Below are 25747 nucleotides of genomic sequence, written 5' to 3' on the forward strand. Positions count from 1 at the left end.
TTCAGCATTCTGCCTTTACAGTGAAGAAAAATCACTTTGTTTCGGTCATATCACCGGCTGCTGCGCTAAAAAGACAGCGCTCTGTCTCCAAATCCTCGCTTCTGATTGGTCACACACAAGGGGGAGCGGAGAGGGGAGGGGCCATTTCTACAAGCACAAATCAGTTTTGCTACAGATGTCTCGCAAAATGTGTTGCAAAACTCAAGCAGCGCAGATTCACACGAGAAAAGTAGTTTGTGTTTCTATAGCGGTAGACTTGAGAAGTTATAACGGGAGAGTTGTGGTTGTAAACAATAATTTACGCAAATAATTTAAAAACGTGAATAAATGTTGGATTACAAGTTTGCAGGTGTAATTTTATGTGTAAATATCAGTCTATAAATGTTTTTTTCCAATCATTTGTGGATTTTTTATACACAAGCTCACATCACATTCTACAAGCTCTCTCTTTCATACACGCCCTCCACTGGACACACACACACACACACACACACGTATTTGACAGTGTGTGGTAGAGCTGAGGACAATGGCTTATATTTCAACAGCTTTTCTCATGCTGTTGTTTGTCATTGTGACTCAAACGAACGAGCCACTTTCTCCGAGGATGGTTTTGACAGACACGGGTAGGGCATATTTAATTTTCATTTTTAAAAACACAGAGGTAAAGATGGAAAACATTTTCTAAATGTGTGCAGGGTGGAAGTGACAGTCAGGGAAGTGCTTCTCTGTAAGTAGGTTTTAATGTCAGGCTTAACTTGCAGAGCATTGTTGAAGAAGTTAAGTTTTTAACATTTTTATAAAGTAACAGTCTGCCAGTTATAACCATTCTGAATAATAAAAAACAAACACTGACTTTTGCTTGGTAAATTTCTAAAATCTCATTTAATATGCAGTCGATAGATTCAAATTTTAAACTAACAAATAAATTCCATACATTCACTCATCTTCTGTACACAGAGGCGTCTGCTGATTAAAAGCTAAAGTGCTAACCTTTACACCTACATTGATCTTATGACTTTTACCACAAGTCAGAAAAAATGTGATGTAACAAAACTGGAAAACACAAAATACGTACATGAGAGATGAGATGAGATGAGATGAGTTTATTTGTCATTGCACATGTTACAGAGCAACAAAATCACATTTCAGTTTCATCCCGTCCAAGAAAACATGAAAAGACAATCATAAACATGGGAGCACAGGAGCGGGAGAACTGTGGTTCGCCACCAGGGCGGCGCCCCTTATTCAGATGAGAAATGGGATAACAAACGATGGGGAGGAAGAAGAGATAAAAAAAAAAGGCAAAAACCAAACTAGGCCCTTGTAGAGAGGGGCAGAGTTTGGGATCATGAAAAAAAACTCTTCAGCAACATTGCGACAGAAACCCACAAACACAACATTCAATTCAATACAACAGCACGTTAGCACAGGGGATGGGTCTTTAGGATGGGTAGTTAGCAGGTCAGCCACAGTGTGGCGCTGCCCTTATGGCGCGCCTCCTACTGACCAACCGCTGGGAGGGAGGAGGGTTGGAGCCAGAAGAGACAGTGACAATATAGGATATGTAGTGATGTAGGGGGAGTGAAAGTGTTCATTCAGGGGGGGCCGAATGAGAATAGAGAAGGTGTTTTGAGACGGGCTAGCCATAACATGGCTGCCAGCCCTACTGTTCCTGGTCAGTTCGATAAGTAATCCAATAGTGTGGCCATATCCTGTGAGACAAACTATCCTCCTCTTAAAGTTCCACGGTGGAATCCATCTGAGAGAGTTCAGAGAGTTTGGCTCCTTTCTTCGTTAACTGCGGCTTCTGACTCTCACATAGAGATGACCTCGAGAGTTCGTTGGCAGAGCCGGGACCAGGTGTACATGAAAAGTGAGGGAAAGGTCAGAGCGTCTTATCAACATTCCGTCCTTGGAGAGTTTGGAGAGAAGAAAACAGACCACAGGCTGCTCCTCAGGACTTGTGAACTCTCCCATTTCCCGTCCTTCTAATAGAGAAATTTGACCAAAAGCGAAGAAAGACCAGATAATCAATTCCATGATTAGATTCAGGATTGGGATGCTGATAGAGGCTCCTGTTAGATTTGAACAAGACATGGGAAATCACTGAATTAAAAAATGCCAAAGGCCCGTAAGAAGTACATTGTTTTGTATTTCCTGCATTGATGGTCAGACTGTTCTAAAGCAGAGGTCGTTTTCAAAACGTCCTCATAGTCCAGAAGTTTAAACTACAGTTTTTTGTTTTTTCTTTAAAATCCAACCTCCAGACATCTGCTGCATTTCATTACATCTATTATTTTGGCAAAGAGGTGTTTTACTTCTGGGTGTGTTGGGTTAGTACAAATAAGAAAAAGTAAACTAGGAACCAGTTGAACCACTTAGTTGTGTATATAAACACTATAATTTCCAGTTAAGTTTGTCACAAAATTACAAGATACACAAAACAGCAGCATGAACACAAAATTACTTCCAAAACATACATTATGACAACAAAAACACAAAATGACAGAAAAATATACAAAATAACAAAAATGACTCCAAAACACAATATGACAACAAAAATGCACAATAACTTCCGGTACTCATAAAGCACTACAAAAATACTCAAAATGATAAAAAGTACGACACCAAATTTCTACAAAATGACCCTAAAAATACACAAAGCAACATCAAAAACAATTAATACTGTAACTCCAAAACAACTGACAAAAACTCCAATTAAAATACACAAAAATGACAAGATTATGCATTGCAACAACAAAACTACTGCATACTAGAGATGGGCGATATGGAGTACAAAAATTATCCCAATAATTTCTGGTATTTATTATTGAGTTTACACCAAAATATATGGAATGATTAAATCATTCTTCGTAGTCTGTAATAATGACGAGCAAATGGTGTGATTTGGCAGAGAAAACAACCTGTGGATGTGATGTGTATGCAGTGATGGGCAGTAACGTGTTACTTGTGACAGTAACAAGTACTGTAACGCAATATTTTTCTAAAGAAATAACGCCGTTACCATTACAATATGGTGCATTTGTCCGTCACTTTGCTAGCTGCAATGTACTTCCTGTTTACAGTGGTGCTACATATTTTTGCGGAATGCCGTGCCAAACAGTAAAACAGTAGAAGAAGCATTGTCAGCATGTTTCTGTTTACATCACGTGCGCCAATCATGGCGAGTCAATGCGGGAGCAGGACGTGCTTCTCAGAGTGGAAATACGCGCAATATTTTTGTCTCCAAAAGATGCATCAGTGAAGCTAAGCTAACACTGTGACTGTTATCCAGGGACAGATCAGCTAAACTATTGCACGGTATGTTGTTGGAAATAAGAATTATGTCGCTGTTGCTGAGTCACTGCTAACAGCAGCTCATTAGCCTGATATGTTGAGCATTGTGTAGCTGAGAAAAATGCTGTGAATTAGTTTTTCCACATTTTCATAAGTATTTTCTACAGCAGAATGTGCACCTGGAATATGCACAGCTTACTTTCCATTACTGTGCTAAGGCTGAAAAATTACTGTTAATTTTGGAGCAGCTGTTTTGTGCTTTATATGCACATCATTTATGGTTGTTTTATAGCAGTTGATCAACAGTGGATTATTATATTATTACAGCACTGATATGAAGCTGTATGGACACAAATAACCCAAAATAAATACATTCTTTAATTCTAAGTAACAAAAGTTACTTTTTCCAGTAACGCATTACTTTTTGGTGTAAGTAATCAAAATAGCTGAGTTACTTTGTGAATGAAGTAACTAGTAATGGTAACTAGTTACTTTTTTTCACTAACTAGCACAACACTGTGTACGAACCACAGACATGGCACCGTGAGGGTTAAAATGTGAACTACAGACGGTTCTACAATCGGCGTGATTTGGGAGATTGTTGTCATGTTGTAATTCTTAACGATTTAATATCGTCAGATCGCACACCTTATACAAACGTGAGTGAGAGAGAGACACAAATTGTTAGTTTTTTTACACGAATAAACTAACACTATAACAAACAGCAATATAAACAGTGAACAAAATTGGGTAGTTACATACCATCTCAGACGGAGTCTGTCATCTAGAAACTTTCTTTCTGAAAGCATGTTGACGAGTCGGTGCGTGTTGCGTGAGGTGTCGTTAGAGACGGATCGCCTTATGTTGCTTCTGATTGGTTTATTATTGCATGATGCCTGCCGTGGTTAGTTAGATTTAGGCACAAGGAGACATGGATTGGTTATCTCGGTCAGTCAGAGTTATTCGAGCTCTGGCAAGCCGTGAGGACCAAAATTCATTATCATGAAAAAAATAGAGTATTGAATGGGGAAATATAAGCGTGAGAAATGTCAAGTGTGGCGTGTGGTGTGAGAATGCATCAAATTGTGTGACTGTCACCCTCAAAGCGTGAGGCTTGACAGCTCTGATTGTTAGCATAAATACTAATGTCACTGTTCATTATTTTTTCATTATATTTCAAGTGTTCACAAGACAACGCTGGTTCCATTAGACTAATTTAACTTTTGAGATTATTACACCAAAATATATGGAGTGATTAAATCATCAAGCTTGATTTAGTTTAATTATAGGAAATCAGAGTTATTTATCAATTATTATTGTATGCAACTCATTATAAGATAAATGAAACAAGATTCAGCAGCAGTTAAAACACTAATGAAGTTAGCTGTGCTCTTCATGTGATTTTAGAAAATAATTTCATTTTAAGTGAGGAAATAAATGAATTACATACAATGTACATACAATTGTAAAGAACCTGTTTACACTAAGCTGAGAATTGTTTTATTTACAGTTTTTTTTTAATTTATCGTGATGTTTATCATTGTGATAAATACCAGAAATGATCAGAATATTTTTTTTAGTCCATATCGCCCAACTCTACGGTAAACTAGGAGACTCGGGAACTCTAGTCTGGAAACTAGGGGACTGGCAGGGCTGGGCCTTCTTCTTGGACCAACCTTTCTTTTGTAGGCTCTGTGGTCCTCCAAAGGCCAGTTGAGTCCCCAAGTTGGGGTCCCTGACAGAATCCTCCTCTGGCAAAATCATGCCCACCCTGGCCTCTTGGAAGAAGCCCTGGAAATATAAAATTCTCTCCACAAAGTTCATCTCCGCTGGGTCCACTTTTGACTGTCACATTCTGTTAGGTGAAGGTGGTAGTGTGGACCCAAATGCAGAGAGAGAGAGATGGAGGCAGAATGCAGGCATAGCTTTCCATGAACCAGTCCATGTTTAATAACAAAAAAAACTAAATCCAAAAGGGCACAAGGAAAAATCAGGGAACAAGAAACAACTCAACGGGGCACAAGGAGGTACAATGACCCAGCAAACATTCAGTATTCAAGCACTCAGCTAAATAGTGGAGGAGGCCTGATTGGGAATGGGCCACACCTGGGTGGAAACATGAGGAAGCCAATCAGTCACAAACCAAGCACACAGACATTACTGGGGGGTGGAGCCACGGGCAGGAACACCTGAAACACAGACAAGAGTTAAACACAGGAGGCCAGACTCACACAGAATAAACAAAGATACAGATTAACTGAGAGAGGACCACAAGGGCTAAATAACAACAAAACACAACAGAACCTGACACGAGTGTTCTGTGGGATGCACTGCTTTGTACAATTGGACTAAATTGGGAGGACGAGTTAACCGTCAATACATAAAGTACATAAAAATCAATACTGAGGAATCGCGTTTCCACAATTATCCACAGATTGAGGTCGGCATGTCTTTAGGTAAAAGAAGCAAGATCATCTTCATTAATATTATGATCATTGATTCTCTACCAAACCTTTTGTTCAAGAAACAAAGAGGATTATAATCAAGCATTAATGTTTGCTGAGAGGCAGCGCTGCCTCTTTTTTCCCTCGATTAGAATAAAAACAGTAAATATGAATGTTTCACATCATAGGAGCATTGTGCAAAAGACTCCCAGCACGCGGTGCATCACTAAGGCTTCTTTCTGGAGACCAGCCAGATGTTCAAATAGCTGTTGGACCACAACACCTAAATGTGTACAACTTTCACAGCCATATGAATGTAAGGTTAAATTCCCAATTAAACCAACTTCTACTCTTGCTTGGTTTGACTTTCTGTTTGATTTCAGACTTCTGTGGAAAAGATTGAGTGGATGAAATGCAGCGATGATGTGAGTGCTGAAGTGACCAGAAGCAAAGCGAAGCTGCTAGGTTGTACAATTAGTTGCTGACATTGTTCCTGTTCCTGTATAGGATTGTGACTATAACATCACAGTGGTGGAGCAAACGCAAAACGCCAGCCATGTGTTTGTGTGTGGAAGCAACAGCAGAGGAGCAATGTGCTGCTATCTGGTAGGACTCCCACTGCACACAGACAATAGTTGTCATTTTCCCAGCCTGATGCTTCTGAAATCTAATAAAAATACATTACAATACTTCCTGTAGAACACTTCCAACTAAGTTTGATCTCATGATGGAAGTTAATGTGTTTTAAAAACATTTTTGCTGTGTAGAATAAATCCCAGCAGTCCCCTGTGTGTGTTCCCTCTGAAGAAATGAAGAGTCTAAGCGAAAGCATAAAGGGAGTCGTCACAGAGGAGGTGAAACATTCAGTCCTTGTGGGTAGGTTTTGTATGTTGTGCATTTCTACCCACTATTTGTAATCCTTAAGATATATTCATTATTTGAAAAATCTCTAAAAAGAAAAACAAATCATGTGATATTATTTCATTATGACTTTATTCCAGAAACTGAACACAGCAGAGATCTCTACATGACGATATTTGGCTCTCAAGAATATCCTGATGGTATTTACAAATTTGGGAGAAAAATGGTGTTGCCAGTAGGACACAATCGAGGTATTTGTCAGAGTTCAACTTAAGATCCAACTCAAGGTCCGGGGGCCAAATTCGGCCCTTTAGAGCATCGGCTCGCGACAGAAAGTATATTATAATAATTGTTATAAAAGACCAACTAATTCAGTTGTATCCATCCATTTTCAGACCTGCTTGTTCCTGTTTTTCAGGGTAGCAGGGGTCTGCAGGGATACTAGTCCATTGCAGGGCAACACAGACAACCACTCACATAGAAAGGACCCAAGTGTCCACCCCAGGGCTTGAACCCAAGACCTTATTGCTGTGAGGCATATGTGCTAACCACTATCCCACCGTGTGTAATTCATTTGTAGATATCTCTACATTCAATTAAACTCCACAATATTAGCAGTGCTCACGTTATACCAATGCTTATATTGCATGATGGCAGCCATTTTTATTCTCAAACTGTTAAAAATTCTCTCAATTTTTCCCAAGTCCTGCAATTTTTTTCAAATCATTCCACAAAATTTCCCCAAACATAAACATTGGCCATAGAAATTGGCCATAAAATCAAATACATTTAAAGTAAATATCCTGCAGGGACTGATATCTGTCCCTTATTGCTTGGCTTAGATATTTTATAATTTATTTATATGTGGAAGTGCAAACTAAAGCACAATAATGATTAAAATACTAATTTTCCTGCCTTAAATCTGCAGCCCACTTAAGATAAACTGCTCCGTATTTGGCCCTTGGACTAAGATGAGTTTGGCATCCCTGCTCTAGATGTTGACAGATGAGTTGTTGATTAGTTCGTCTGTTTTTAGAGCAGCACTATTCAGGCCTGCTGCTCAGTAAACGGAGCGAGGATCCCTCCCAGGACAGAGTGTATGCCTTCTATAAGCAGAACAACAGAGACAGCTCATTGGATAGTAAGATATGGACGTCGTATGTGACCCAGGTTTGCACGGTAAGGTGAACCGTATTTATTAAACACTTAAAGGTGAATGCACAAGAGTGAATGTTGATTGTTGGGCTCTGTTAATTTCAAGGCAGATGTTGGTGGCCCCAAAAACCATCTACAGTCTCGGTGGACATCCCAGATGAACGCTCGGCTCTTCTGCGGGGACGTTCAACACAGGAAGTATTTCTCAGAGCTGATAGAGACCACAATTGTTCATAGCGACAGATGGCAAGACACAAGAGTCTACGCACTCTTCAAAAATGAATGGTAAGGCTTTTTAATATGGTTTATAATCAAAGGAGAATGTGTGGAGTAAGGCAGTGTTTCTCAAATGGGGGTACGTGTACCCCTAGGGGTACGCGATGGCACTCCATGGCTCTATTTGATGGAGAGAGAATGGAGAATTAACAAATAAAGTGTCAGTCTAGGTCTAAGGAATGATTAAAAACTATAGAAATAAATCTATTCAGGAGCCACTAAATCAGTGTTTTTTTTCTGAATTTTCTGAATTATTAAAAAAGATTTTTGAAATATTTTAATTATTATTATTACACAACTGTTTTTCTATACTTTCTGTTTGTGAAATACAAATCTAGTTCAACTAAAATGCAGTAAAAAAAAATAAAAAATAAATACATATATATATACAGTATATATATACATATACCAGAGCTCAAAAATGATCAAAAACTAATTCTAGAAAAAAAATGTCTTTGGGGTCGCTAGAAATTCTTGATATAATATTGGGTCACGATCCAAAAAAGGTTGAGAACCGCTGCACTGTTTCATTCCACTTATCTACAAAATGAGATTCTTTAAAATGTTTTATCACTCATTCCGTCCATCATTAAGCTCTATAGTTGTTTTTAAATAGTATTTCTGAGCAAAATTTCGTAGTCGGCCAAAGGAGGTACTTGGATTCAGAAATAAGAGAAAGGGGGTATTTGAGCTAAAAAAGTTTGAGAACCACTGGAAAAAGGTGTACCAAATTGATCATCATAGAGAGGAAACCAAAATGACCATGCTCGGATTGTTTTTATATCATGCTAAGTCACTTGATGTGTCAGCTAATTCCACCAGCGTGAGCAAAGGACCACAAACCTCAATGCGACTGGAATATAGAAAAACATTTAAAAAAGGAACTTTGGTGACAAAATAAGAAAACCTCTATTGGCTTTTGTCTCATCTCCTGCGGCGTCAAAACCCAACCCAGATCTTAGAAAGGTCTTGTGTGCTGAATATGTGAACCATGTGCTGAGTCTCCAAATTTGAGTGTGTTTACACAATATGAACATGTACAAACTTTCAGGTGTGGCAAACATGCTGTCATCTACAGATGTAAAGAGTACCGATATTTCCTACTCAAGTAGAAGTACTGTTACTTGATTGTACTCAAGTACAAGTACAAGTAAGTCATACATAAAATACTCAAATAAGAGTAAAAAGTACCTCAATTAAATAGTACTCAAAGTAAGAGTTACTTGTTTCTTTCACCTCCCACGTTTATGTTTGGTAATAAAATCTTGCCACGGTTCCCTTGCACACAGTAAACATCTCATGTATAAACTTAAAAAGGAAGAGACCAAATCTCGCACAATTGGAACTATTTTTTTTTCCACAAAGGCATCTGAATAAAATAAACAATACAATAAAACCATAAATTCTTAGGAATTAAGTATAGCTAAATGTATGAACTCTAAAACAGTGCCATACCAAATGTGCCATGTGGGTAATAACATAATAGGTAGAAACCAGAACCTGAACCATAGAAAGTGGCTGGGTGTTGATCAGAAATAGCACCACAAAGAACATATGGATTATGTTCAATGTGCTTTGAACTGCTGACCTGAAATAAATACAGTGCTGTGGTTTAAAATGCCATTTTTTTAAAATAATTTACTCAGTCATGGTTGGGTGTAGAAATGTAACAAATTACTTCTTTTAAAACGTACCTAAAGATCCAGTATTATGCTATTTTTCTCCCATCTCCAATTGTTCTAAGAACCCCAACGACATAGTATTTGAGGTTTTTTTTTTCCCAAACTCGCCTGTTTTCTGGAGTTTTAGCTCCCTTTAAAAGGTCACTTACAGAGCGCTCCTAAAAACAGGCTGTTTTTTTGGGCCTTCATGCATGTATATGAGTGGGCGTATATCACTGTAGCAAAACCATTATAAAGTGAATTTTTTTATAATACTGCCCCTTTAAGTAGAAGTAAAATTTCTGATTTTGAAATATACTCGTAAAAGTATGAGCACCCATAAAGCAACTCAACTTCAGTAAAATTAGTACTTGTAATCTGTTACTTTTACCTCTACTGACTGCTGTGCTTCTCTGTAGGGGAATGAGTGCCATATGTGTCTACTCCATACAAGACATTAACAGTGTCTTCATGAACTCCTTATCCACATCTGAGTACCCACTGAAAAAAAGACCAAGGAAGGTATGAAACATTTAATGTTTAAGAGTAAACAGTGGGATGTCCTGAGACTGAGAGCATTTCATCTTTACAAGTTGCCTTTTTTTTTCAGTGTGTAGGTGACAGCACTAAAATTTCTTCAGATATTCTGAGCTTGCTCAGTGAGACGTCTGAGATGAAAGAATGGGTGATTCCCATGGAATCAGGCTTTATTTTCCTGAATCACCACCACTACAACCACATGTGTGTGGACAGTTCACAGACCAACAGGAGCCACCAGTGCACAGTTCTGTTCCTCTCTCTAAGTGAGTCACACATATTTATGGGTTAGTCAGTTGCTTTAGGTTATTTAGGTTTAAGTACAACTCCCCAAAGTTTAACATTTTTAAAAAGTTAACAAGATATCTGGGCTTGTTTTATTAAAAGGTGCCTGTAGTGGAAATGCATATAACAAAAAATGTGTTTAATGTGTTACTAAAAGCACTTTTTAAAAGATTTTATAACTTGGGGCATAAACTATGGAGAGCCGCCATTTTGGTCAGGATATGACACACGTTCGTTGATACCTGTTAGCTATTGCCTAGGCAACGAGGGTCTACAGTTTCTGAACAATGGCGGAGTGTAAAGCCAATGGTTTCTATAACAACAAGAGAAAAAACCCGCAGAAACATTTCCTTTGTGTCTCTGAGCCAAATAATGACACTAAGTCAAGTTATCCAGATGTTGGCTCCATAATATCGATAACGGATACACACTTAAAACGTTTTACGTTTGGACAAAATTCCGAGCTACTATGAGAGGGTGCTAAGCTAATGGGCTAAGCTAAAGGGCACAAAGCCAAAGTTACATCATACATAATTTCTTAACAGAAAGTCTTTCAATGGGATACAATGGTGGCTGTCATGTCACTAAGCACACCCCCACCTAGTGTTGTGGTGGTCAAGACCGGTCTTGGTCTCGAGACCGGTCTCGAGACCAAATTTTAAAGGTCTTGGTCTTGTCTCGGACTCTGAAGCATTTTGACTCGGGCTGCCCGGACTCGGGATTTTCCGTCAAGACCGTTCGAGACCAGCACTAATTCCTGCTATTTTTAAACTTTTTTATAATGTGATAATAACACGGAGAAGAACGGGCTAAAACAATCCTTTATTCATTCTTTAATCCACCCCGTATAATGACCACAACCTTCCTTAATGTGACTGAGTGACGTGTGTGACACTCATACGTGTGTGGCTACGGTGTCAGTTTGGACCGCGGAGCGCAAGGGAGAAATGAACTAATCACCGGTAAAAATCCCAGTAAAACTCCAGAAAACAATGACCATGAATAAATATTATCTCCCTGGTAAAGACAGTAGCTCTAACAACTGGTAAAATGATAAACTGATGATATTACAGCCTGTGAAGGCTGGATAGGGGACGCACTTACTCTGCTTCTGGGTCCTAGTGCCAGCCGAGCTGTGAAGCCTGTTCCGTTTACCGTGTTTACTGAGGTCTGTGTGTGTTTAATAAGTCCGTGTGTGTTTAATAAGTCTGTGTGTATTTAATAAGTCCGTGTGTGTCCGTGTGAAAGTCTGCATGTTTATGCATCTGTCCATCCACTCTTTTCATTATATCCATGTCTTTTAAGGCTTTATTACATAATGTCGGCTGTAGTCCGGGCCGCCGCCATCTTGGATTATGTCGTCACCAGCGCGTCATCGCCGCAGAGTTGCACAAGCCAGAATGAGTCAAATAACTGTAAAGAGGTTTTATATTAGTCTATTTTCTTTTTAAAGTCGTGTTTTTTTTGTGGCTTTAGACTCCAATTACATTTATGTATATAATATGTTCCCCACAATATAAACAGGTTCACAATATAACTATTTTTATAGTTTCTGTTTCTACTGTATCCAGAATAATAATAATATTTCTCAACAATAACTATTGATTAATTTGTCACATGACTGTTCCAGGGGTTGAGTTTGTTTTATTTAGTTTCACATCTACCTGTAGCTCTATGTTTTTTACACTGCTGACAACTTGTTTGTAGTTTCATTTCAGAAACTTTCACTTTTACAGTTACAGTTGGAAAACTTTGTTAATTAAATATCCTAGTTACATTACAGTAACCAAATTAAACTATATCAACTAAGTGAATTAATAAAATAACCTGTGTAAAGGCTTTTTCAAATAAAAAAAATATCTTATGAACTCTGTGACCTGTTGACCTGCACAACTGAAAGAATCAGAATCAAGAATCATTATTTCTTGGCAGAAATACTTTTAAACACTTGCTGTACATTCAGCTGACATAAAAATCTTGTTTTGAAATATGTAGAATAATTGTGAATTTATCAGTAGCAGTAGTAGTTTTAATATTTTAGTAAATTTTTTGCAGGCACCTTTTTTGTCCGTCAAATGTATTTAAAATAAACTAAAATTAAAGAGAGAATGTTATTTAACTGTTGAACCTTGTCATAATTTTATTTATTTATATATTTTTTTAAATTGAAAAAAATAATGTTTATGGTCTTGGTCTTGGTCTCGGTCTCAGCTCCCGAAAGTCTTGGTCTTGTCTTGGTCTCGGTGCATTCTGGTCTCGGGCAAGTCTTGGTCTCGGATAGTGTGGTCTTGAACACAACACTACCCCCACCACATTGTTCCCTCTTATTTCCTTGTGGCTAAATGATGAACTCTGTGAGGAGGACTTACCTGTTCAGTAGGGAGCCGTCAGGTGTTGATTCTCATCACAGTTGCTTGGCATATGTGCACTTCCAGCACCTACTGTAACTACACAGCTGTGTCTCATTTCTGCTGGTAACAACAACTCTGTCCGTTTGGCTAATTCTGATGCTGAGTCGGTGCAGGAAGGCACACAAGAAGTAGGTAATTGGTCAAGTATCCCGTTTTGGCCGGGAAACTCTCGTATTTTACCCCTCTTTCCCACCATCTTCCCATATTAGTATTTTCCCCTAAATATCCCGTATTTTAATGTAATAATTATTAAAAGATGCCTTACTAAACTGAACGCCGTCACTAGCCTTGCGAGAACTGCAATTCTGAAATGGACTGGGTGTCAGTTCTCGTGAGATTAGTGCCGACAGCGGCAACAAACCCGGAAACATTTCAGAAAAAAGATGATGAATGAAGACGTTCTGGCAAAAAAAACAAAGAACTGGTGTAAATACGTTGTAAAATGTGACACAGAGTTTATCTTATATTTTAACGTCTACCACAGCGGAAGGAACACGTAAGTCACCATGAAAAATCAGCCAATTACAAGCACCACAAATATACACTGCTTTATGAGAAATTAAAGAAAATATGTAATAAAATAAAATGTTAATGTCTAACTTAAAGACAAGCAATGTGAAATTAACAGTAAATATGCAACGTGTTGACTTGTATATAAACTGTAAATATAATAAATAAACACATGTGCTTCATATACACATTTATGTTTTGATTTAGGCTGTTTTATAATTTAGGTATTAGGGCTGGGCGATATATTGCGATTTAAGACGTATCAAGTTTTCTATTTGGGCGATATAGAAAACTATAATATTTTGTATATATATTATAGCTTATTATGCATCAAAATACTAGTTTTAGGAGTCGTTTTCTGTACCGAAGCAAAAGAGCTTGAATTTGAAAAACAAGGCGTTTTCCGTTTTTTCATTTTGGTTTTGGATACAAATGTCAAATAATGAGTGTTTTTTTTTGTTTTTCATGTTTTTGTTACATAATGAAAAAGGAATGAACGAATGATACACGGATTTAAAAAGACATCTTGAACCAGTTTGTCTCTGAAAGTTTGTCCACATCACTCATCATTCTGGTGAAACTAGTGTCGGCCTTTAAAGGACATCTATAAATCCTGTTGTCCTTTTTGAACTTTACTATAACCACTGGAGGATGTGAGCAATGTGTTTACATTAGAGTCTGTTATCTGGTTGTAGGAGGTTCGACTGTTACTCATTTTCTTTGAAACTGTGTGTATTTTGATCTAGATAATGGAAGGATTCATAAGGTGGTGCAATGCATAAATCACTTTGTCATCGTCACTGAGTATAAACCCTTCAGTCACACAACCCACATCCTCAACATGATGTTTCACCCTCCCTCGGTGAGTAACACAACACACTCATTGTTTCCCACACAGACTAGGCTGTAGCAGAGTTTCATTCATACTGTACCTAATGAATACCAATAAAAAAAAGATTAATTTTCTAACTTGGGTGTATTTACAGAGAAAGCTGTATGTGAACTCCAGAGATGAAATGGTCCAACTTAATGTGGGAAACTGTGGTCACTATGGACTAAACTATGAGGATTGTTGTCTGTCCAGTGATCCTTACTGTGGCTGGAACAATACCCACTGCACCTCCGACACACAGTAAGAACTCTGAGCTTTATACAACAACAGTCACTGCCTAAGATTCGCCCAAGATCAATAGTTAAAATAGATCTTGGAAATGTGTGGAAGCGGTTGCCGCTTCTCGGCCTTGGGTCTCTGGGGCGTCTGGGGGGCTGCTCGGTTGTGGATGCACTGAAAGGCCTCAGGCTGTGGGTTAAGCTCATATTGGGCTTTACCTTAGATACGTTGATACCAAATATCAGTTTTAGGTATAACCACTCAGCCCTTCTCTCTGTTCACGGTCACCATCATTATACCCTACTTAAGCTGAATGCTGTGTCTCCCGCTTCAACTTCTCCACATTTGTCGCCAGCCTGGTTTAACTATGAATTGGCAGTGTGTTCCACAGCTTTGGACCAGCAACTGCAAAAGCTTGGTCGCCTCTGAGCATTTTTTTTTTTTTTTTTTTTACTGTCTGGAGCCAGATGTCACTCTAGGATAAGTGCACAGTAAAGGTAAAATTGATGTTCCTCAGTAAATTTAACAACTTTAAAAATTGATTATCAGAAATTGATCCACATGTTGGGCTTCTTTGAGACATAATAAAATAATTAAATATTGAAATCAACACCACAATGAATTATTGAAATTAATAAGAAATATTATTTCTTATGTATTATTATTATATAATATTATATATTATATATTATTATAATAATAATAATAATAATAATAATAATAATAATAATAATAATAATAATCATGGCTTGGATTTATATAGCGCTTTTTTCGAGTAGACCATTATCCATTCACACCAGTCACTCACAGTCATACCGGTGGTGGTAAGCTACAATGTAGCCGCAGCTGCCCTGAGGCAGACTGACAGAAGCGTGGCTACCATTTCGCGCCTACAGCCCTTCTGACCACCACCAATGTTTATGCACAATTCAAACCCATTCATACAAGGCATTGTGGGTAAAGGATGACCCACTCTACCACTAAGCCACGGTCATCCACACCCATTAAAATAACTGTAAGAAACTCTGCTGAATGAGCAGCAAGTTAAGCTAAGCATGACTGGTGGCCTGGTCGGGAACTTTCTCGTGGTGCAGAATATATCTCCATGGTAAGTGATGCTATTGCTCTTTGATGAAACAGCGGCTTCAGTTATATCTGAAAAAATATACATAACAGATAAAAATTCTATATGAGTGAAATGTATTAGTAAGTGATAAGAAGATAAGATCTGAAAAAAATAATGTAAATGCTTACAATGTAAGTGTGCGCTGTCCTAGAGAAACACTGATGTATAATGTATTTGTTTTAATGTGACACGAACCACTAAACACTTCCAAAATGAGTTTTACAACATGGAATGATCAAAGACCAGTGAGACCAGTGACTCTTCCTTTTCCCCAGTCTGTGCTGTGCTCTGTGCCCCTGTATCCTGTTTGCTGCTACTCACACCACCATGGTTTCACTTTTCCAACTGCAGCCCTCTCTATCATACTGAGAGTAACTGAGAGCGACTTACATCTTCTTTTATAATGAGTGAAGCTGCACGAAACCTTGTCTGCAATTTAAAAAAATGCAGACGTCATTAACTCGCTGACGAGTGCGTGTGCTGGTCAGAATAATGGAACTAACCGTGTCGAACACCGCTCTAAGGAGGAAGAAGTCAATGCAATGTTTAATCGTGGACCATGTGCCGTGGGCGACGCAGGTAACGCGTTTGCAAATATGCCTACCACTTCTCTCGAAAGTACCCAAGCAGCCCTTGTCTACAACTTTCGCCCATTTACTCGGAATCGTTCCAGACAGAAAAGGTGAGTGAGATGGCGATTAAAACAAAGAGGAAGTTAAGTGTCTGATTCCAGCCTCCGATAGGTTTAATTGAAGGCGGAGCGACAGTCGATGTGTTTCTCGTTCTCATTCTGACACTGCACTGTCTAACTTCTAAAATACTCTTAAAACCTAGACTGGTTTGTTCCACAAATGTCATACTTTTAAGTGAACACAGTTTCTGATTTGTGTGTTTTTCATACTATACTAGGGATGTAACGATTCACTCAACTCCCGATACGATTCGATTCACGATACTGGGTTCACGATACGATTCTCTCACGATTTATTTTACAAAATGGGACTGTAGACAATTTTTTTTTTTGGGAAAAAAACTAGAAAATACTGTATTATTTTCCTTTTATTTTTCATTGTCAAAAGAATCCCTTGATAAACAATTCAAAACAATGCAATTTAACTAAAAATAAATCTTGAATGAAATAAATAAAGGAATAATACAAATGAAAATGAAGCCTGTTAATTTAAATTATGGTTCTATAATAAACAATGCAAAACTGCATAATAGTTCTTTTTCTTTTTAAAAGTGCAACTGAAAATGTATTTTGTGCCTTAACAATTGGACTTAAAAAAAACAAAAAAAAACGTCATTGCACTGATTTACGTCATATTTGTTTGGACCAGCAGAGGGCGCTGGTAACACAGTGGTCGGTTGGCATGCAGATATCTTGCAATGAAGAAGAGAAGCTTTGCTAGCAGACAGAGCTAATAGAAAAACGTGACTTTTACAGATATTCAAGTAATTTTACAGATATTCTTTCGGTGCTAAAGGGGTAATGAATCATTTATTAACATATTTAAGAGTAGAAGGCTAAAGTAGTAGCAGACTCCGCCCGCCGCCTACACTTGTGGATAGCGCCCTCTGCTGGTTAAAAAAGTACTGCGATTCAATTGTCAGCAAATCGATATCAACCATGATACCTATGAATCGATTTTTAACTGCCTTACGATTAATCGTTACATCCCTAATTATTAGTCAATATGAGGTAAATTTTTTTCAGCATTGTTGTATTTTCTTTTTTTTTTTCCCAACTTTATTTATTGAATTTTTATCACACAGAACCCAACATACAGCGGTGGTTAAATACTGCGAGTCACATTTTCAAATAAACAGTTGTATGTCTACCACCCCACCCAGGGCCAGATAACAGCACACACACGCACACACACACACACACACACACTCACTCACGCACACAATTAATTACAAAGATATGAGGAGAAAGACAAAAATAAAATAAAAATAAGTAAAATAAATAGAGCAGAGCAATTAAAGAGAAAAATTAGATAAACATACTTATTACTCATCCTCCGGACCAAAAGGAATATCTAGAGAGTCGATATATTGCACAAAAGAATCCCATGTGTCATGAAATGTTTTCACAGAGCCATTGAGTGAACACCTCAGCTTCTCAAGCTTCAGGTTATACAGTACCTCTTTAACCCACCGGATATGTGAGGGGGGACGGGGGAGCCTCCAGAGAAGCAAAATTATTCTACGGGCCAGGAGAGTTGTAAATGCCAGGGCTCGTTTAGATGTTCTAGGTAGCTGCGCATTTGGAGAAATACCAAAAATTGCAGACAGAGAGTTTGGAGCGATAACGCAGCCATAGGCTCTACTCAGTGTTTCAAAGATATATGCCCAGAACGGTCCCAGTTTGGGACATGACCAGAACATGTGCACGTGATTTGCTGGGGACAGACTACACCTGCCACAGGAATCGCTTACAGATGAATACATTTTGGACAGTCTAGCATTAGTGTAGTGGACCCTGAAAAAAACCATACACTGTATAAGTCTGTGACGGGCACAAATGGAAGATGCGTGAATAAGAGACAGAGCGGAGTTCCATTGTTCTTCAGTCAGTCTTACATTAAGGCTTTCCTCCCATACATTCTTAATGGCCGTAAGGGATGACGAGGATGCTAACCAAATAGACTTGTACAGAACAGAGATGCATCCCTTAACCACAGGGTCTACACACAGAACAGTGTCTAATGAGGTTTCGGGAGGACGATTTGGGAAGTGAGGAAAAAGTTTTTTAACAAAGTTCCTAACCTGAAAAAAACGGAAAAGATGATGCCTTGGGAGGCTAAATTTAGTGGAAAGCTGTTCAAATGAAGAAAACACATCGTCTGTATACAGATCTTTGACTGACTTTATCCCATTGTTAAACCAGACCCGGAACACTGGATCAGTTCTGGATGGTTCGAAGACACAGTTCTTGTAGACAGAGGTCAAAGTCGAAGGGCCTGAGAGCCCAAGTTGTTTTCTGTACTGATTCCAAATCTTTAACGAGGTCAACACTACAGGGCAGCCAACTAGGTGCGAGAGTGGAAGTGGGAGTTGTGAGCATAAAAGCGAACGCAGTGAGAATGGAGACAGTTTCCTTTCCAACTGTACCCAACACGGCAGCAAGTCCAGCTCCTCGCGCATCCAAAACAGAAGCTTCTGTATGTTAGCTGACCAATAATAAAACCTGAAAACTGGCAAGGCAAACCCACCTTTGTCCCTAGGGGACTGCAAAACCGATTTACGAATTCTGGGTGGTTTGCCGGCCCATAGGAACGTTGAAATCAGCTTGTCCAACTTGTCAAAGAAAGACTTGCTGAGAAACATGGGAAGGTGCTGAAACAGATATAAAAACCTCGGAAGAATCACCATCTTAACCAGACTTATCCGACCAATGAGTGAAAGGGGCAATGCCGACCAGCGGTCAAAGTCCCCCTCAGTTTTGTCGATCAGAGGACCGAAATTATTGCGATATAGGTCCGAAAGAAAATGAGAAATGTGGATACCCAAATATCGAAAGCCAGCAATTGAAAATTTAAATGGCGATATGGAAGTAGAGACCTTCTTGGCAGGATTGTTGATGGGGAACAACTCACTCTTTTGATAGTTAAGTTTGTAACCAGACACACTACCATAGTCATTTAGAATGTTAAAAATTGTAGGAAAAGAGGAGGCAGGGTCTGAAACGTAAAGAAGAAGATCGTCTGCGTACAACGAAACCTTATGCACTGTATCCGCACGCGTGATGCCTTTAAAGTTAGCCTCTGAACGTAGCCAAAGGGCTAGGGGTTCTATCACCAAAACAAATAACAAAGGGGAAAGTGGGCAACCTTGCCTAGTGCCACGATGTAAAGAGAAATAACGAGATAGTGTATCACCCGTCCTAACAGACGCCCTCGGGGATGAATAAAGAAGTTTGACCCAGTCAAGGAACGCCTCACCCAGCCCAAATCTGGACAGCACACCATACAAAAAGCCCCATTCGACCCTATCGAAGGCCTTCTCTGTGTCAAGTGAGACCACCACCTCCGGTACCAAGGAACTTTTAGAGGTAATGATGTTAAGAAGGCGTCTGGTATTGGATGACGATTGCCGACCCGGCATAAAGCCAGTCTGGTCTGGTCCAATAATAGATGGTAAAACGCACTGCAGACGAGAGGCAAGAATCTTTGAAAGAATTTTAAAGTCGACATTTAGAAGAGATATTGGCCTGTAACTGCCGCAAAGCAGGGGGTCCTTGTCCTTCTTGAGAAGCAATGAGATAGTGGCCTCCGACAAGGTGCCTGGGAGACGGCCAAAGGCAAAGGCCTCATTATACATGTCTCTCAGAATGGGACAAAGTGAGGATGAAAAAGCCTTATAATATTCAACCGTGAAGCCATCGGGTCCAGGGGACTTGCCACTCTGGAGTGCACCAATTGCCCCCTGAACCTCCGCCAAGGTGACTGGGGCACCTAAAATCTCTGCTTTAACACTTTCAACATGAGGAAAGTCAATCCCGTCCAATACGGCATCGGGCGGAAGATGAGCATCTGAAGTATAAAGAGCAGCATAAAACTCTGCGAAGGTTTTGTTTATCTCATTTGGATCTGTTATGGTTACCCCAGAGGTAGACTTAATCATTGGGATGAGTCTAGCAGAAGCCTCAGCCCTGGCCTGATGCGAAAGAAGCTTCCCTGCCTTATCACCAGATTCATAAAAGCGTTGTCTGGATTTCAGGAGCAGAGTTCTGACCTTTGTGGTAGAGGCCAGGTCAAAATCCATCTGTAAAGTAACACGTCTTTTGTAGAGGGAAGGATCAGGATTAATAGCATATAATTCGTCAACCTCCTTAAGATCCCTTAGAAGACCAGAAATGGTAGAAGTCTCCTCTTTTTTCCTACTAGAAACAAATGAGATGAGCTGACCTCTGATATAAGCTTTAGATGCTTCCCAGAGAATGCCCCTACTTATATCAGGTGAATCATTAACATCCATAAATAGAGAAATTTGGGACTGTATGAATTGTCTATAACATTCCTCTGCCAAGAGCACAGAATTGAACCTCCACACCCTAGGCGAACCAACTCGAGCTTTACTATTTAACGTGGAGTGGTACACCACCCCAACCCAATTCCTCCTAAACCGCGTGACTTCTTTATCGAGCATGTGAGTCTCTTGAATAAAACATATGTCAACTCTAAGCTGATTCAAGTGTGCCATTACTCGCCCCAACTTTGTAGCAGTCCCCAGCCCCCTCACATTCCACGATACAAACCTAAGAGCAGTGTGGGTAGAGGTCATACCTCAGCGATAGAATTTTGTTGATATGACACAGGTGGGCACAGCTGGGATTCTGAGCACATGAGGAATAAAACTGGCACCTGAAGATGAGAGCAAAGGTGACAAGTAATAAAATGTGTAAAGCAACATCCAAATAGAGAGGGACTGAGGAAAAAAAAAAAAAAAATACCCCAGGGGAAACACAAGCATGCACACATACATACCACACAACAAAGAACAAGAACTCAAACTCCCTTGGCCTAAAACACTCCCATGCGTCAAAGAAATAATGTGTCCATTGCACAAAGGTGTAAACAACACCAACAGTAGAACTTCCAGTTTGAATGAAAGAAAAGTCACAACTCCCCGATTGTAAGGCATTAGAATTATGGTAACGTCACCAAAAAAAAAAAAAAAAAAAACTTTTGCCCCAATTAAAGATCCATCAACAATTGTAAATAAAATAGTGAGGACTGAAGAAAGAGAGGTCTTTCAATAACTTAAAAGGAACGTCGCTGTTTGTAGCCCCAGAAGTAGAGAAAAAAAAAAAAAAAGACAAAAATGCAAATACTTTAAACATAGCTACAGCATATTAAACGAGAAGGTAGATAGAAGCCAGCTGAGGAATGACAACTATGCTGTAAAAAGTCAAACTTTCCTCGAGTGAGTCACATTGCTAAAAATATAGCAGCCAGGTAGCATTGAGGCTAACAGTCGTAAGCTAAAGAAAAGGGCTAATATGCTCACGGTGACCAGGAAAAACAAGGTACAAGTCAATTGTCTACCGGTGGTCCCGCATCCTGTCGTTCTCTTGCGTTGGCAAAGTCCGTGGCTTCCTTCACGGAGGGGAGAAATTTCCTCGTCCCGTCTTGGAGTACAATAGATAGCCTAGCTGGGTACCACAGGGCAGGCTTGAGGCCTAACTTGTACAGCCGCTTCATGATGCCTCGGTACGGGGCGCGCTGCTCCAGAACCGCGGGGGGGGTAGTCCTCCACAATATGGATAGGGACTTCTTTGTACTTCAGCTTGCCCCTCAGCCTGCGAGCTCCTTGCAACACACGTTCCCGAGCTTGGAAGTTATGGAAACAAACGAGAACAGGCCGGGGCCTGTCAGAGGGGCCTGGTTTAGCAGTGAGCGTGCGATGAGCCCTGTCCAGCTCTGGTGGTGATGACAAAATGTCGATGCCAAGCATATCAAAAAGCAGCTGTGAGAAGAAATCTGTCGGCTTGGTAGACCTCTCGATGTTTTCTGGGAGACCCAGTATCCGAACGTTGTTCCTCCGGCGTCGGCCTTCGAGGTCCATCACTGTGGCTTTTAGTTTAGCATTCTCGGCTACCAGCGCATTTAGCGTAGCCTGGGCACCCGTAAGATCTGCACTGGTGGCGTTAGCGAACAGCTCCAGGCTAGAAATACGCTGTTTGTGGTCATCGACGGTTGTTTGAACACTATCCAGCTTGGCCTCATACCTCGCGTAGGTGTCTTTAATCTCCGTCAGAAGTTCAGCTTTATGCTCCGCTTGCTTCGTTGTTAGCAATGCGGTAATTGTGCTAGTAATGCTAACCAAGTCCTCTCGTTGTTCCTGATCTTCCCTCTTCCCCTTTCTCGACATTTTCAAAATAGTAGGCACAAATCACTCCAACAGGGGCAAAACTGAACGAAAATAAAGTCAAAGTTGGTGACTAACCATGTAGAAGTTATAAAAGTTCGGGAGCATACACAAACGTGACTACTCCATAGATGCAAACCCGGAAGTCCAATATAATGCACATCATAAAAGAAGGTTCTTAACTTTATAGCTTAACATGATTTCATCATTAGCTGATGTAGAGAAACAGGAGTATAATACAACATTGTATTACATAAAACAAACAGAAGTCACATATAAAGCAATAATTGTGCATTAAATGCCAATCAAATTAGCACCTGTACTGTTACCTGAACTCCAACATTACTCAGCAGACTAATCACTCATATGAAGCAGGTCACATGTTGCCAAAAAAAGTTCTATCCTAGTAAAAATTGTTAAAAGTATAATCTTTGTTTCTTGAAGGCATCTGGTGACTCTGTCCCACTGTCTCTTGACCCCAAATGGGGTCTTGACCCTAAGGTTGAGAACTCTGTCTTAGAGCACTATGAATTTTATGAAAAAATTGTTTATATGCAACTCCATGCACTATGACCTGGGCACCAAGACATAGAAGAGAAATGGAACACATTTTATCTTCATTAAATTCTCATAAAAGGCCATATTAATGCATTTTATTATATTATACAACTGTAGTTGCTTTGTTTCGTAATTGTAGGACGTCCTATTTTCTCTAGTTCAGTCCAAAAGAAGCACCTCTTCACTTCCTCATTCTGCGATGAGGAAACTCATTTTGAGTTCAAAGATGGAGCTGATATGAGAGTGACACGGTTACATTTGTCTGAAAGTTGCTGCACCAGTTAGTGGTTAACGTTCTGGTGCAGATGTGCAGCTACTCAACCTGAAACACAAGTATTGCTGCGGTGACGCAGACTAGTGCGGTTAGTTTGTAATGTGGTAGAATAACTTTAGAATAATGCTGCTTTTCTCTATTGATGCAGTACAAACCCAAAGGGCTAACATTCACATCATGCTAGAAGCTAACTGATGTTTCTGTGCTGTGGTATAATTGGTGATACAAAGATCAGACTAGTGTCATGACCTCTTTTTTCTTATGGGGCTTATGTCTCTCTGCACCTGTTTATCTGTGTGGGAATGGACTGGAGTTACTCAGGGTGAAGCAGCGTGCACCCTGAACCACAAGGTTAAAGCTGCAGTAAGTAAGGTTTTTTTTAGCGTCATTTGGTCAAAAATCCATAATCATCTTTGAGCATATTGTAATCCAACGTGTTTTGAGTGGACAGTGAATCTCTTCTCCTTCTCCTGGCTGTAAATGAGCTTTAAAAATTCAGGAGTATGACGCTGGACTTCAGCCAATCAGAGATCTTTCTACCAACAGAGTGCTCCATGAGCTGTTTTAGGTGTTGCTCAAGCTGCTCGTTAAAAGTCAGTGCGCGTTTACAATCTGAGAATAAGGAAAGTGTAATAGCAGATGTTTCAGCGGAAGTTTCCATCACGGTTTTTGGCACAGCAGTTACACGGCAAAGCACAAGGAAAAAGGAGGACCGAGGTGGAGAAGCAACAGAATAAAGGCACAAACGTGTTCAGGAGGAACGGACTCCGCCAAAGGTTCCTCTGACTCGGTATGTGCGGTGGACTAAGAGCGAGTGCACAGTCTGCCCCACATACCAAGTCAGAGAGAGTGATAACTGATGGGATAAATAGCTTGTAAACCTAAGAGAAACATTATCTAAGGTGGAGAGAACAGACGCAATTAATTTGCAGTGTGGATGTGGAGTGTGTCTGCTCTGATTACCTGGGATCAGAGTGTGAGCGTCTTACTGTTGTCAGAGCATAGAGTGATACGTGCTTTCATGTCTCTAAAACATTAGAAAACTCTCCAATAACAAGTCCCTACATTTGTCACGCGTCTCTATGGAGAAAACAGTTGCAAAGAGTTCCACAGTGCGTGTTCATGCAGGCGTTCACAAGAAGACCAGTAAGTTTTGTTCAGGAGAGAAGGGGGGAGCGTCTCACGATTCTATATACTGCAGCTTTAACTGACAGACAGAAAATTGCCAGTGTTTGCTCTTAATGGAGGGCTAGCACCTAGCACGGCAGCTCAGTCGCCATGGGCGTATGAATGTGAAGTGTAGAGCGCTCTGAGACTACATGTGTAATATAGTGCACTTGATATCAAAGGTTGAATACTTATTTCTTTCATTGCAAAAATTCAGAATTATAAATAGTAATTGACAGGCTTTGTTTAAATGCTTGATGCAAAGGTATAAACACCTTCACATTTCTTTAACGTGCCTGTTCAGTCTTGCTAAATAATGTTGCTTTTTTCTTTTTTTTAGTGACACTCAGCAGGATGTGGTGACTATCTATCAACACGTTTGTCCCTTATCACCACCAGACATTCATCACTCTGAAAAAGGTATGAAGTTCTCACCGAGTTCACCACCTTTAAACAAAAAACAGTAAACAATCAGCAAGATTTTAAAATGGTTTGTACCTTAACTGTAGAGCAATGTGGTCTTGTTTTTTGTATCACTAAAGTGGAAACCTGAGACCTGTTTGCATGTTCTTCCTGAACTTACTTCTTTTTCAAACCACAATCCAAAGTCAAGTTAATTTGAGTCCCAGATTTTATCCACATAGTGAACCTGATTTCTAAGAAATGACATTGGTTAAAAGCTGTTAATCCTGGGCATTTGAGCGTTATTCCTTCACTTATTCTGTGACATGTAACCATGGCAATACAGTCACTCCCCATTGGCCAGTCCCGTAGGTTGAATGTGGTGATCTTCTTCAAAGGGCTTGTAAAAAACATAGAAACTGTAAAACTATGGAACCCATTACTCCTTTGAGCGCCACCTGCACACATGGTGTATTTTCTGAAGCCTTTTGCACTGCACTGGCGAACACGTGACGATCTAAGCCCATGAGGGCAAGCCTGACATGTGCAGTAATTATTGAAAAATAATTGCAGATTAAAAATACATTTTAAATTTGATATTTTTTTTTCAAATTAAAACACAACACACAATCTCAAACAACTGTATTCTATATCTATAGAATAAAGGCAAGGGGTGACTGACTGCTCAAAGTGTTTAAAGTATAGCAGTTTTGAGGGCTCTTGGAAAAACAGGGGGAAGAAATTTCTCCAAAAAATGTTGAAACCAGCCACTCCAAAATTGAAAAAATCTAAA

At 39.6% G+C, this 25747-nt stretch overlaps 1 protein-coding gene across 2 annotated transcripts in view; it reads left to right on the forward strand.

The window, feature by feature from the left end:
• The first annotated feature begins 491 nt into the window (after nucleotides 1-491).
• Nucleotides 492-25747, forward strand: part of LOC114461313 (semaphorin-7A) — a 30714-nt gene continuing 5458 nt past the window's right edge. Inside the window, exons 1-13 of one of the 2 annotated variants that reach the window (XM_028443313.1) lie at nucleotides 492-623; nucleotides 5930-6057; nucleotides 6125-6166; nucleotides 6249-6347; nucleotides 6509-6617; nucleotides 6743-6853; nucleotides 7639-7781; nucleotides 7864-8042; nucleotides 10114-10216; nucleotides 10305-10497; nucleotides 14184-14299; nucleotides 14424-14569; nucleotides 24893-24972. In XM_028443313.1, the coding sequence (XP_028299114.1) occupies nucleotides 527-623; nucleotides 5930-6057; nucleotides 6125-6166; nucleotides 6249-6347; nucleotides 6509-6617; nucleotides 6743-6853; nucleotides 7639-7781; nucleotides 7864-8042; nucleotides 10114-10216; nucleotides 10305-10497; nucleotides 14184-14299; nucleotides 14424-14569; nucleotides 24893-24972 (1546 nt within the window). In that variant the 5' untranslated portion in view covers nucleotides 492-526. The remainder of the gene's footprint in view (nucleotides 624-5929; nucleotides 6058-6124; nucleotides 6167-6248; nucleotides 6348-6508; nucleotides 6618-6742; nucleotides 6854-7638; nucleotides 7782-7863; nucleotides 8043-10113; nucleotides 10217-10304; nucleotides 10498-14183; nucleotides 14300-14423; nucleotides 14570-24892; nucleotides 24973-25747) is intronic. The other variant, XM_028443314.1, reaches the window with a different exon arrangement.

The sequence above is a fragment of the Gouania willdenowi genome, chromosome 3, assembly GCF_900634775.1.
Source record: "Gouania willdenowi chromosome 3, fGouWil2.1, whole genome shotgun sequence".
Lineage (NCBI taxonomy): Eukaryota > Metazoa > Chordata > Actinopteri > Blenniiformes > Gobiesocidae > Gouania > Gouania willdenowi.